Source organism: Alexandromys fortis, unplaced genomic scaffold, assembly GCF_014885135.2.
Source record: "Alexandromys fortis isolate MF-2015 unplaced genomic scaffold, M_Fortis_MF-2015_v1.1 scaffold_87, whole genome shotgun sequence".
Taxonomy (NCBI): domain Eukaryota; kingdom Metazoa; phylum Chordata; class Mammalia; order Rodentia; family Cricetidae; genus Alexandromys; species Alexandromys fortis.
In genome coordinates, this window is record NW_026067971.1 from 2449672 (window position 1) to 2463366 (window position 13695).

At 47.4% G+C, this 13695-nt stretch overlaps 1 protein-coding gene across 2 annotated transcripts in view; it reads left to right on the top strand.

Moving 5' to 3' along the window:
* Cds1 (CDP-diacylglycerol synthase 1) overlaps nucleotides 1-12549 on the top strand; it is a 70168-nt gene extending 57619 nt beyond the window's left edge. For both annotated transcript variants that reach the window (XM_050155821.1, XM_050155822.1), the window contains 5 exons: nucleotides 1360-1428; nucleotides 2646-2798; nucleotides 4218-4337; nucleotides 6374-6477; nucleotides 9919-12549. In XM_050155821.1, coding sequence (XP_050011778.1) covers nucleotides 1360-1428; nucleotides 2646-2798; nucleotides 4218-4337; nucleotides 6374-6477; nucleotides 9919-10048 — 576 coding nt within the window. In that variant the 3' untranslated portion in view covers nucleotides 10049-12549. The remainder of the gene's footprint in view (nucleotides 1-1359; nucleotides 1429-2645; nucleotides 2799-4217; nucleotides 4338-6373; nucleotides 6478-9918) is intronic.
* The last annotated feature ends 1146 nt before the right edge of the window (nucleotides 12550-13695 follow it).

The window sequence follows — 13695 nt, forward strand, 5'->3', positions numbered from 1 at the left end:
GGCTGCTGACATGCAAGGTATGCATCTCTGAGCTGTGTCTAAAGCTGCTGCGCAGAACGAGTCAGCATGTTGTCCATGCTTGCGTGGGCTGAGCTCTAAACTAACATGCCGCGTGAGACTGAGACCCGTGCAGGAATCCTAGGGACTGCTTTTGAATGCCTTTCAGGTGATTTCAGCAAAGGAGGTTATTTGTGTGATATGCCCAGGAAGTTGGGCAATTCTCTTATGATCTGGTGTGAGTCAGCTCGACGCTTTCTTAAGTAATCAGCAGACACTTGGAGCCCACTCGATGGCACCAGTACAGACACGGAATTGTTCCCAGGAGAAGGTGCATTGGTTCCTTCTCTGTGGCAAAACTGTCACCAGATTTGCTAAGAAACCATTGCTGCCAGCTAGTTTAGCAATGAGGTTTCTCAACTTCAATAGTCTAAAAGGAGCTCAGGTAGCCAGGGCTGTGACGCATTCCTTCCCCCTGAGTCATACGCATCTGAACGCTTACCTTCCATGACAGCGTAGGGCGGTTATACCACAGCTCCTGAGTTTTCTCTCCTATCCCTTACCCCACTGAGTTCCAGACTTCCCTCCAGATTTTCCTCCCTAAATGTCTCATTGACGGGGAAATAGTAGCCAGACTGAAACAGACGCAGTATCTATTCTCAGAGCACAATCTGTTCCTTTCTACCTAAAGGTAGACGTCGATTATGGGGGTGGGTGTTGAATACATGAAGGAAATCTCATATATCTTGCATATTAGGACTGAGCTGAGCATGCTAGTACAAATTTATAACCTTATGAGTGGAGAGGCTGAGGCATGAGGGTTGCGAATTCTAGACCCAGTGGGCTACGTAATGGGACCCTGTCTGCTCGGCCTACCTGACACACGAGACCACCTGGACTGCTGCGCGGCTGTGCCTTGTGGTCAGCGGTGGGTCAGCACTGGCGATGTTTGCATGGGATGACTAATAATCTCACTCTAAGAGAAGCATGCAAGGCGTGAGGAAATTATTTTCGCTATTGAACTTATAGCAGGAAGGAAAGGAAGGAAGGAAGGAAGGAAGGAAGGAAGGAAGGAAGGAAGGAAGGAAGGAAGGAAGGAAGGAAGGAAAGAGAAAGAGAAAGAAAGGAAAAGAACTTGAGGTTACCTAGCAGGATGAGTAGATATCACAGTACACCACACGTTTGAGGGGCTGCCCCGGGTTAGGTGCCTCTCAAGACGCTCGCTCAGGTCAGTCATGACCATGCAGGGGACAGCTGCAGTTTCAGCTGTTCAAATGAGAGCAAAGGGAAGAGATGCACAGGGCATTGGGGAACGTATGAGGAGTACGTGTACTAACCCTCCACCTTCTCCGGCCTCTTCAGCTGTCTCCTAAGAAGACCTGGGAAGGGTTCATTGGCGGTTTCTTCTCCACCGTCATATTTGGATTCATTGTGAGTTCTACTGGGGTTTTACTTTTATTTATACTCTGAAAATGCATGCTAGGGTTTAGCCTTTTCTAAACCTACAAAACACAAAATGCTAGTAATACGTTTATTAAAACTTATTAAATAGGCACCCATAGTCATTCTCTGCCTTATGATTAGTATGGATTCTGTGATGATCTCCATCTGCCACAAAAATAACTTGTTTGATGAAAAGTGAGAGCCACACTTACCTGTAGATATGACAGACCACCCATCTCCACCAATACATCCCTACACCTAAGACTCAGGGAACATCTTCAAAGATGGGGAGGAAAGAGTGTTAGAACCAGAGAAGCAAGGTATCTCCTACAAGATAGCGCCTTTCATATTTGCCAGGGAGCTGCACCCATGAAATCTAAACAAGACCCCATAGTGATAGCACTGCTTGCCATTCCTATGCACAAGCCCTTGGAATCTCTTCCTAGCGGCATGTTTGAATTTCTGCTGTTCTTGAGGAAAACAGTGGAGTGAGTGGCCGGGGGAGAAATGGAATCAGATGAACAAGATGTTTTATCTTCTCTCCCATTGCCATGGCTGAGGAGGGTTAATTTTAAGAACTGCGCCGATGGCATTGTGGGCTGGCACGGGGCAGTGCCTTTCTCCTGCACTGTTGTGCACTGTTTGTCTAGTGTGAAGTTAGCACAGTCTGTGTGCAGTAAGCCCCCCCCCCCCCCCGCACAGTCCGTATCATTATAATCCACTCCTTTACCACGCTGTCTAGGCCTTGCTAAGAGAAACTATGCAGACTTTTAAAAAGTAAGTTCTTGGCCTGGAGAGATGGCTCTGTGAGTAAAGGCCCTTTCTGTGCAAATCCTGGGGACCCGAGTTTGATCCTCAGCATTCACATAAAAAGAGAAAGGGGGAAACTGACTCCAAAAGCAGACCCCTGGCATGGGGACACATACAGTGCATGCGTACTTAGAACATTGAAAAGTCAGATCTCCTATAAGGCTCTTTTAAGATCACATCAGCCCCGCCCCTTCTGAGGTTGTGTGGAGATCTCACTGCTTTTGAAAATTCTTTTGTTCTCTGAAGGTTTTTCAGTTTCTCCTGGGACCATCCTGACCTAACTCTGGGTAGAGCCAAATGCCGATGCACAGGCACTTGGCGCCTGGCTGTGCCCTCTGGCACTTGGCTTCCTCTGGCTTGGGCACTATCTCACAAAATCTTGCTTTGGTCTTCAGGCTGCCTATGTGCTGTCCAAACACCAGTACTTTGTGTGCCCAGTGGAGTACCGAAGCGATGTCAACTCTTTCGTGACGGAATGTGAGCCGTCAGAACTGTTCCGGCTTCAGAGTTACTCCCTCCCTCCGTTCCTAAAGGCAGTGTTGAGAAGGGTAAGAGTGAATGGCTTAGCCGGTGTGTCTGGGGATACTTCGTTCTCTGGTTCTTTTTTTTTTTCCCCAAATATGTGGAAGTGGGTTGTATGCTTGTCATCTTAAACATCAAATGACTATTAACATTTCCAAGCATATGTGTATACACTGGGGATTTATTTGCATAATGATTTAAATACTGATAGCAGTTTATATTTTTAAAAATTATTTTAAAATATAAATAAAATTTAAACATAAATAGATTTTTACAAATGAATGTTACTGATATGATTTGAGGAAGTATAAAGCTTGAGACTCATCAATTGAAAGAGTCCTTGATTTTTCGGGGTCATTATTAATACAGAAATCTAGAAATGAGCCTTCCATTGCCACCGTTTAAAGCACCTGAGATGTCATCCCCCAGATTGTTTGGTATGTTCTACAGTAGACTCTGTTACATCATTAGAGTGGGAAAAAGTAGGCCGGTTAGTTTTTACGTGGGAAGGATTGCCTCTATCAGATTGTCCCATGGGCTTGTCTGTGGGGCATTTTCATAATTGCTGGAGGAGGGCCCAGCCTACTGTGGGTGGTGCTGTCCCTAGGCAAGTGGGCCTGAGCTGTGTAAGGAAAGTCGCTGAGCCAGCCAGGAGAAGCCAGCCAGCAAGCAGGGTTCCTTCCAGGTTCCCGCCTTGGCTTGCTACAGGTGACTGTAACCTGTAAGTCAAATAGCCCTGCCTTTATAGCAGCAGAAAGCAAACAAGGACATACAGTAACTGTGCACATCTGTGCGTATGTACATTGTACTTCAAGCTCACAGCCGCAAGTTTTTGGAAACATCTACAAATAACTTATCTCTTTGAGTGCTCATTATTTGTTTTTAAACATTTCTTAACCATTCATGCTTCCTGTTACATCCTATAAAGCTTGGGCTCAGCACTTGAGGTCAGGCTGGTCTACAGAGCAAGTTCCAGGACTACCAAGGTTACATAGAGAAACCTTGTCTTGAAAAAGCAATCCAAAAAAAGGAAGAAAGAAAAAATATTTATTTCTGTTTGTTTCCATAGCTTTCAACTTAGTTTTGGCGACAAAGACAACTTCTTGCTATTTCATTGTTTAAAATTAGATAGTGTTATAAAATATAAAATTAAAATAAATCCTCTGATTATAAGAACAAAATACTGTGGATTAGAGAGCAAGTGTAGAGTGAACCGAAGTGTGTGTGAATCTCCCACGTTTCCCACACAACTGTGTTTCCTATGCCCTGGCTGAGCTGGAATTCTGCCGGGTGTGGCAGTGGGGCTGTGGGTGCCTGGCAGGGAGCCGGCACGGGGCATGGAGGCTGTCTGTCTCAGCCTCCTGTGTCTGCCATGTTCCTGGGTTAGGTGTCATGAGTAAGTACAGTGTTAACGCAGCTGGTCCTCTCTTCTTCCTCCTCCTCAGGAAACAGTGAGCTTGTATCCCTTCCAGATACATAGCATTGCGTTGTCAACGTTTGCATCCCTGATTGGCCCATTTGGAGGCTTCTTCGCCAGCGGATTCAAAAGAGCTTTTAAGATCAAGGTGCGTTTCACATTCTCTGCTGCAGTCTCTGTGCATAATAGGAGCTCTCTGTCCTTGGGGTGTGGCTCACACTGGCCACACTGAGCCCCTGACATCTGTGTAGCCTCACAGCCATGCTGCCTGGCTGGTTTGAGTCTATTTTTTTTTTTTTTTGGAAGGTTTGGTGGTGCCACATTCATTCCTTTGAAGTGTCTTATCCTGTTCTGGAGATGGAGTGTCCCTCAGTGCTGGGTGGCTTTCAGACTTGAGGAATGGAGTAGTGCGCCATCTGCAGCTTAGCATCTCCCAGTCCCACAGTTCTGCCAAGGAGCATTTGGATCGGGAACTGCCCCTCCTGTTAGGTAGAATCTGTCAGGTCAGGCTGGAGAGAACACTCTTGCACGTTCTCTGCGGTTCAGCTCTGAACGCTGCTGCTGTATGAAGCTTGTACCACAGACATGTCTGTGAAAGTCTTAAAACTTTTGTTTATAAGACCCGCTTGTGGGTTGGATTTGATCTGTGAGAGTTGGTTCGCTGATTATGGTCCATACACTTAAAGTTATCCCCACGTGTTAGGACAGCAGGGTCATCCTAAAGTCCTATCATCACAGCCGCCCTCCCTTACCAGGTAAAAGTACATCTGCTCACTGAGGGTTAGAATGGCTGGGGAAGATGTGCTGGTCAGGGAACGGTGCTCCGAGGAGGTGGGATTGGAGCCGAGATCTGAAGAGAGGACGAGGATAAATCTTACTGAGACGTCCGAGGAAGAGCATTGACGTGAGTTCAGGGAGGGAAGCCTCGCTGAAGTTCCAGGACAGGCTCCTAGGCTCCAAAGCCACAGGAAAACCCTGTCTCGAAAAACCAAAAAAAAAAAAAGAATTGAAGGGAACAGCGTTTGGAAACCACCCTGGACCTTAGGATGGTCATCAGGGAAGTAAATGAACTCGGGGAGCCTCTGCCCTGCCAAGGGTGCTGTGGTCAGGGCAAGGTAATATAGAAGGCCTGCAGGGTCCCTGGCCTCAGGATGCTCCCTCCCTGTGGGGGAGGGTGGGAAACAGCCCTGTCCTCCCTTGCAGTGGGATCAGGCTGCTGGGGCTCCCTCACACCTCAGTGAGCAGAGAAGGGAGGAAATAGGTTAAGAAAAATTAGTCACAGGTATTTAGATTGTGGGTTTTTTGTTTTGTCTTGTTTTTTTTTAAGACAGAGTTTCTCTGTGTAGCTCTGACTGTCCTGGAACTCGCTCTGTAGACCAGGCTGGTCTCCAATTCACAGAGATCCACCTGCCTTTGCTGGGATTAAAGGCATGCGACACCACCACTCAGTGTTTTTTTTTTGTTTGTTTGTTTGTTTGTTTGTTTTTTTAATGGTCTCTAAGGTTCCTCATTAAAGGGAGAGTTTTTTTTTTTTTTTTAATATCTGAATGTGCAGTTGCTGTTGTATCTTGTGTGTTAGTGCCCAGATGTTCACAAGAATACTTGTGTTCTCTGGGGTTTGGGTAGTGAGCTCTTCTACAGAAACCTCACCGCCTGGCTTCTCCTCACCGCCTGGCCTCTCCTCAGGCTGTCTGATGGATAAGCACGTTCTCAGCGACCCAGATGCTTTGTTCTTCTTTTACCTCAATGCTTAAAGAAGGTTGCTTACCACTGGAGTGTTTGTTCCGGCACAAGGGTTGTTGGATAAACACAAGTTAGAGATGCGCGTGCGTCTGTGTGACAGTGAGGCAGCTCCCACACAGCTGCTCACTGTGCAGGGCCACAGGCAGTTACAAAACGAGATAATTTAGAGAGATTACAGTAATGAGAAAAAGTGCTAGACTTAATTAATATGTAGTGTTATTTCAGTGCTGTGGGCCAATTTAGAAATCATTCAACAGTGAGTGGAGAGTTGAAAAATAACATTTTAATCTGTTGGCTGTATTCTAATTTATTTGTATTTGTTAGAAAAAATTAATAGTAAAGTTGTTTTCCTTTTAAAGTCTATGATACTGAAAAGACATTTACATGTCAGAATTTGATGCAGGTGATGTGTATTTCACATTTGTATGTTTGTTTCTGCAGGATTTTGCAAACACCATTCCTGGACATGGCGGGATAATGGACAGGTTCGATTGTCAGTATCTGATGGCGACGTTTGTGCACGTGTACATCACAAGCTTTATAAGGTACATCCCTACTAAAACAGAACCGACACTTCATTGCATCATTCCTTTGAGTTCCCAATAGTTTAAGTTGACTGCTTCTCTCAGTGGTCGTTTATAATGTCAAGTGAAATGGAATTGTGGTTCTCGTCGTAGGATCCAGTGGTCTTGCTGTGAGCACATTTGGGCAACTTAAAGTCGTATACACCATGACAGTTAGCAGAACCCAATCAGAAGACCCGGTTAGTGCGGCTCATGCGAGGTTCAAAATACAAGCAGATTGCATTTCTTTTTTCTGAGACAAGATTTCTCTGTGTGTAGCTCTGGCCAGCCTGGAACTCACTCTGTAGACCGGGCTGACCTTGAACTCACTGAGGTCTGCCTGCCTCTGCCTCCCTAGTGCTGGGATTAAAGGCGGGCGCCACCACTGCCCAGCCAGATTACATTTCTTAACTGTGGGCATCGCACTGAATGCTGTTAAGGAAGCAGACAGTTCATTCAGCCCAGTTATTGCTGGTGTCTGTGATGTGTCATCATGGAGCACAGTGATCCCCTCCCTGTCCTCACAGCTCCTTCCTGGGAGAGCCGAGGACCTGAAGTGATAGCGAAGGTCTCAGCTGGCAGTGAAGGGTGGAGGAGGTGGCCGGTTAGTAAATCGTTGACTGTTCTTGTCACTAGAGTATGAGTGTTTCCAGTCTGCCCTACAATGGCAGATTAGCACGGAGAGAGCCAACAATTATACCATGGTGATTTGATCTCCTGGTCTCCACTGGGACCCAGAAGGTCATGGAAAATATGTTTCCATCAGAGTTATTTAGAGGGAAACCCACATTCAGAAACTCATAAATTACACTTAACAATATGTATCCATACTAGTGTAAGAAATTTTGTATTAATCTTTTGGGGTGGGGAAGGTTGCAATCTTTTTCATCAGTTTCCTTCATCTTTTCAAAGACTTTATTAGTTTTCTCTGTGGTATGTTTCTTTTCTCCTTCATTGATTTATACTTACTTTTTCATTTCTTTATATTTTCAAAGTTTAATTTGTTCTTCTCCTAGATGTTTAAGATAACACCTAGGTTGCTGATTTAGGCTTCTTTTCTAAGGCTGCAGACCCCGTCTTTAGCACCCCTGGGTCCTCGTCCTGTGGGTCCCAGTGTGCTCGGTCTCCCCTGACACTCAGGTTATTTAGAAGTATGCTGATTGGTTTCCAAGCAAATGAAGACTTTGCCAGTGTTCTTTCTTTATTGCTGTCTGTCCTGGTTTCAGTGTGTGGTTGGAAGAACCTAAGGTCTGAGCCCAGCTTCACGGCTCAGCTCACCGTCTCTTCTGGCACACGTCGCATCTGACAGGAGCAGACAGCCGCCGTGCAATTTCAGATGTAATACTGTGTCGGGTGCAGTTTTGCTAAGAGCTGAGTTGTGAGTGCAGAGGGGGCTCCTGCCACACTCGCAGGTCTTTCCTTTCTCTGCTCTGATACATGCGTGTAAGTTCACATCCTCTCTTTCGAGGTCGTGTTGGAGTATCGTGATGTGGCTTTGCTGTTTCCCTGCGGAATCCCTCCGTTGGCCACTGCTTGTCTCGCTGCCTGCCCCCTGCCCGATGCGTGTTAGGACACCGGGGCTGCTTCCATTAGTGCTAGCATGCAATTTCTTGGTCTTTTTTTAAAAGCATTTCCCTGTCTTCATTTCAACAGTGTTTTTCTTTTCTGATTGTTTTATTCTTTATGACCCCATCACCCTCTTTGTCCTATGGTATTTCCTTGTTGATAGAGTCTGACATCAGTAATTTATGGCCGAGCCCCTGAAATCCATAAAACAGACAACAACAGAGGCTTTAGAGATGGCAGATTTTGAAGGCGAAATTTACACTCTTTGTTTAGGAAAGGATTTGCCTGTGTTCTCTTAGCGGCACAGTCACGCTGCGCCACACCCCTGTGGCTGAAAGCAGATCCTTGGCCTATTTGGAGGCAGCAGAGATGTCCTGGATCCAGCTCCCGGGAAACACCTGCTGACATCACTTTCCATTTAGCTCAGCTTGCTGGCATAGCTCCTTTCTCCGTGGGCGGCTGCTCCAGGTCATGCCACAGAATGCCTCAAGCCCAGCTGGGCTGTGAGGGGCACATGGCCACCACAGGTTTCTGCCTGTTTGCCTCGAGACAAGAAAGTGACCCGTGGGATGGCGGCTCAGTGCTATTACGCTGCTACTGTTTTAAGTCAAAGATTTCTCAGAATAAATTGTGCCTCTTGTGATGTTTCTATAGAAGACGTTTCTTTGTCACCAGGATTTCCACTTCTTACAATTCTGTTTTTAAAATCTGTACTGTAAATCATTTACCTACCTGTTTTTAATGTGCGTCTCAGAATTCTGCACCACCCTACATATTTTGCTAGTGGGATTTTCTAAGTAGATTTCACCGTTGTTTACACATGCACCCCTCTGCAAGTGCACTGGGGAAGGTGGTGGGTTTGTTGGGTTTTGTTTTTGTTTTGTTTTGCAACAGTGTCTTACTCTGTAGATCAGACTGACCTGGAACTCACTACATAGTCCAGCCTGGCTTCCAGCTCATGGAAATCCTTCTGCCTCAGTATGTCCAATACTGAGCTTACAGGTGTAAGCCGCTTTGTCTGTCTTACTTCATGGACCATTCACAGAATGTAAACATGTGTTGAGCTCTCCAGACCCGGCTGTGGGAATTTGCATTCCCATGACTGCAGCAGTGTTAGCAGAAGCCAGGGTGTGAAGGAGGGACCCCTGCCTGGGGTTCCTCTTAGCTCTGTGTACCCCAGCTGGGTGACACACTGGAAGGCTGGAGTGGGGATCCTGGAAGAGTGAGCCCAAGGAGAGAGGGTGGCAGGCTGGTCCCGTAGCTGTTCCCTGTGCCCCTTCCTCCTGTGTGGACTGCTCTGGTGGATGGGCAAGAGGCCAGCACTGTCCTTGGCCTCCGTTCAGAGAGCAGAGGGTGTCCCGCTGTTTGCGTTTCCCTGGGACTTTGAAGAAGACACTGGTGCATCCACAGTTCAGGACTTAAGTGGTTTGTCTCTCAGATCATCGTTCCCCTAGGGTATTTCATCAACAAAGTACTTTACATGGTCTAGAAGTCTCTTTGAGGCTAAAACTTGTAAATTTCTTTTTGTGCCCTCCTTTCGGTTTGTCCTGTGTCTCCTGGCCTGAGGATTTGCCCTTCATCAGGTTGCCCTTGAGAGAATTTCTGTAGAACTTAGATCTCTGTTTGCGCCTGCCCTTCCCTCCCTGCCTGCCCACTCTTCTTGCGTCTCAAGCCTCAGATATCCTGGTGTGTTGCTCCCCTCGACACGAGTGCTGGGCGCTCACGTGGGAGCAGTCGCAGGTCTGTGGCAGTGGTTGCTTAGCCCTTCAGATGGGTTCTCGGTAGCATGTGCTCACTTACCCCCTGTGCAAACGGTGTACAAATGGTGCCAACATGTCTTCTCTGCTTCCTCATCAGGGGTCCGAATCCCAGTAAAGTCCTGCAGCAGCTGTTGGTGCTCCAGCCAGAGCAGCAGTTAAACATCTACAGAACCTTGAAGACACATCTCATCGAGAAAGGAATCCTGCAGCCCACCTTGAAGGCCTAGCTTCCCAGAGTGGATGGACTGCCAAGGAGGAGCTCTCAGAACAGCTCCGAAGTCTTGCACTGAGCAGGCATGGGGCTGAAGAGGTGATGGATGCAGGTTTTGCAGATGTGAATGTCTTTCTCTGAAATTACTGTGAATATTTAACAAACTCGTGGTCTAACTGATGAGTGTGTAGCAGGCGCCTGCCCGTGAGAGATCCGCTCTTTTCTAAGATGTTTTCCCATGTTAACTTCTTTGCCCTCACATGCTGGATTCTGCAGTTTAGGAGACTTGTGTTTTAAAGAGTCAAACACTACAGTTGAGCCCCTCTTAGGGTTGTGCCTGGTGGTGAGCTCTTTTGCACAAACTTCGACCTCTGCATTGGGAAATGCCTCTCTGTAGCCCCAGGCTTGCTGCAGGCATCGTGGGGAGCCAGGTCCTGGGGCTTCCTCCTCTTAGAGACTCAAGTATTTCTGAAGGGCTGAGTTAGATTAAAAAAGAAAGAAAGATTGTTCACTTTTTTCTGTTTTCTTTTCTTCCTTTTTGTTTGTTTGTTCACGGTACCGGGGATGGAACCCAGGGGCTTCCACTCCTGGACTCTGTTCCGTGAGACTGCCTAACTATCAGAGAGGTAACAGTCTGCTGAGTGGAAACGTCCTGATTTTAAGTAGTTTCAGAATTCGGAGGCTAGAGGCTGAAACCTGCACCATTACTAATTTGTCCAAAAGCAGGCGTCAGCATCCACTTCTGACTAAACTCTTTAAAACCATAGCCAACTCCCCAAGAGACCCAGAAGTGGGTCCTCAGCGAAGACAGTGGCACCTTAAAAGCTGCATTAAGTCACCCGTGGCTTAGTGGTAACCTGTGGATCTTAGTTCCCTGGGAACTCATTTCCCTGAGTCCCAGGATGGGGAGGGTGGGGCTGGGGCGGAGCCCTGGCAGGTGCCAAGGTGAGGCGCTGCCTCCTGCTCTCTGCGCACCTCCCCTGGAAAGAAGACCCCGGCCCCTGCCATCACCCTTCTTCCTATCGTGTCATGAAATCCAAGCAGAGGTTATAGCCGCTAAGAAGAAAAGCACACGAATGCCATGCCCTCCTTGGGTGGGCTGGACGTTGTCACCAGACTGGAGGACACCTCTCAGCCCTGGCCACAGCTCCTGTTGCTGTGTGCTATGTGTTCTCCAGCCATCTTAACAACGCGCATTGTTGGTCACCCTCAGCAAACGCCCAGCTCTCCACTTCAGTGTCAGAGGGGAGAAATAGATACATTGTAAAGGATATTTTGGTAATGAAAAGAGTAAATATTTTGTTTAAATTAGAAATGAATTTCAGGGCTGGAGAGATGGCTCAGTGGTTGGGAGCACTGGCTGCTCTTCCAGAGGTCCTGAGTTCAATTCCCAGCAACCACATGGTGGCTCACAACCATCTGTGATGAGGTTTGGCACCCTCCTCTGGCGTGCCAGCATACATAGAGGCAGAATGTTGTGTACATGGTAAATAAATAAATCTTAAAAAATATATATATAAAAAGAAATGAATTTCAGTGATCACACATTCCCTTCCTACTGTAGATGTGCCTGGGTTCTGAGGATTCGCCTCTAGGCACCGAGTGTGCTGTCCTGCAAAGGAGAAGGCCGTCACTGTTGGGCCTGCTCTCTACTAGGTGACTTGAGACCGGGGGCTGCACCGGCCTCCATCGTGTCCTGCCTCTGTAGAAAGCCATGGCACTGCCACGGGCCACGTGGGAAGTGATTCCTGCCCCCTGCTTTTGTTTGCCCCACTTCACACTCCAGATGTTGACAATAAAAAGTCGCAGGCACCAGAGAAACAGCAAAAACCTTGTGATAGGAAGATGCACTGAGCTGCTTCAGGACGACGTCGATTCCCCTTGCCCACCGCATTCCTGTGGGCTTGTGAGGTGTTACAAGACAGAATTAGGAAAGCATAGCTTACTCACAGGTACAAAAAGCCAATATTCTCCTAAACAGATGAAATTAGGACCATTTGCAGTTAAAGCTTGTTTCAAATAAGCTTTTAGATTGTGTTCATTATGCCATGTAAAAAAAAGGTTCCCGATCTTAAGAAAGCTCTGAAGATTGACACTTCTAGTATACTTTTATAGCATGTATATTAAAATGGACCATATTTTAGCAATCACAGGCAGAGCCAGACTCCAGTCAGCGTTCTATTTGCACTAGAAGAGGCTTCAGCTGCTGCAGAATGTAAGGGACAAATGAGAGCTGGGGACGCCTTCCACAATGCTGGGAACCTGCTGTTTGGTACCCATTGTTTGGCTTCTCCTTGTGGTGGCGCACACAGACCGCCCCCTCTCACTTAGCCTTCTCTCCTCACTCGCACTTTGGTTTGGACACAGGTAGTGACGCCTCGTTCACAGAAAAGGAAATGGTAGCAACACTGTATATAAGCTGTACATGGGTGAAACTTTATGATATGTTGTCAATCAGTTCTCTGAATCTTTTTACTGAAACTGAGATAGAAAAACAATAATAAAAAATGGATGATATTTTGGCTTTCCTGTGCGTTTTCTCATTGGAGAAGCATTCCTTAAGCATCTGAAAAGTGACCCGCCTGCCCTGTTCTCACTCGTTTTTGGACAGCCCCATCCCTTGTCCCCTAGTGTCATTTTATATACTGCTAAGGTGAGCTTCATTGTCCCCTGCTGATGAGACACATGAGAGGAACCCGTTAGTAATTGTGCCTGTGCCCACTGCTGCCCATAGCCAGTGGGAAAGGGTGGGTTGGGAGGGCTGAGCCAAAGACCAGCTGCTTTGGCTGTGGCTTTTCTGGTAGGACTAAGTGCTTCTTGAATGGTAGGCTGGCTCCCCTTCCCTTGAGCAAACCTGGAATGCCCCCACTAATCCGTGTAGCCCAGGGCGTCCTTCTGGAAACTACACTGGAACTTAGCTTGGATGGGGGACGAAAAGAGTGGCTGCAGGTGCAAACCCCAGGCTCATGGGAGATGGGTACCACCTGAGCTCCGTTGAGAGGCTCCAGTCCTTTGGAAGCTCTGTGGAGAAAGGGCCTATGTTTTGGGGAGCCTGTGAAGTTCTGTAAAGGCAGTCAGATCGCTTCTCGGCCTTTTGGCTAAGATCAAGCATAAAGGCCGTCAGGTCTAGACATTTTCCCCTAAACCAGCAGCCATCCTGACAGCCTGGTGTCTTCACGTACAGGTGGGTTGTACTTTGCAGAATCATCGGCACATCCGGGTCACTCAGTGAAGAGTAGCGGCAGGCACATTTGTGTCAATAGCACAGTGTTCTCCGGAAGCTGCAGGGAGAGTCGGTCCAGTGTCCTAAAGCGTAGAGGGGTATGGCTGATGAAGGCCTTGTCCACAGAGAAAATCCTGGAGTCGGACATGCCGTCTGAGTAATTGGGAGAATGGAAAGCCACTTTGTCCCCTTTAGTGGAAGGACAGAGCTCCAAATCGCTCCCCTTCCAAATCCCCTTCTGAATCTGTGGGCTTTGGGCTGTCCGTAACCCCCGAGTCTCCTTTTCTCTGGGTCCAGGTTGTACATGACAATGCATGCCTGCTCTCCCAGCACTAGGGAGACAGAGGCAGGAGAATCAAGAGTTGAAGGTCAGCCTCAGCTATGTGGTGATTGCCACAGCAGCTTTGACCTTAAGAAGAACTTGCCTCCAAACAACCAGA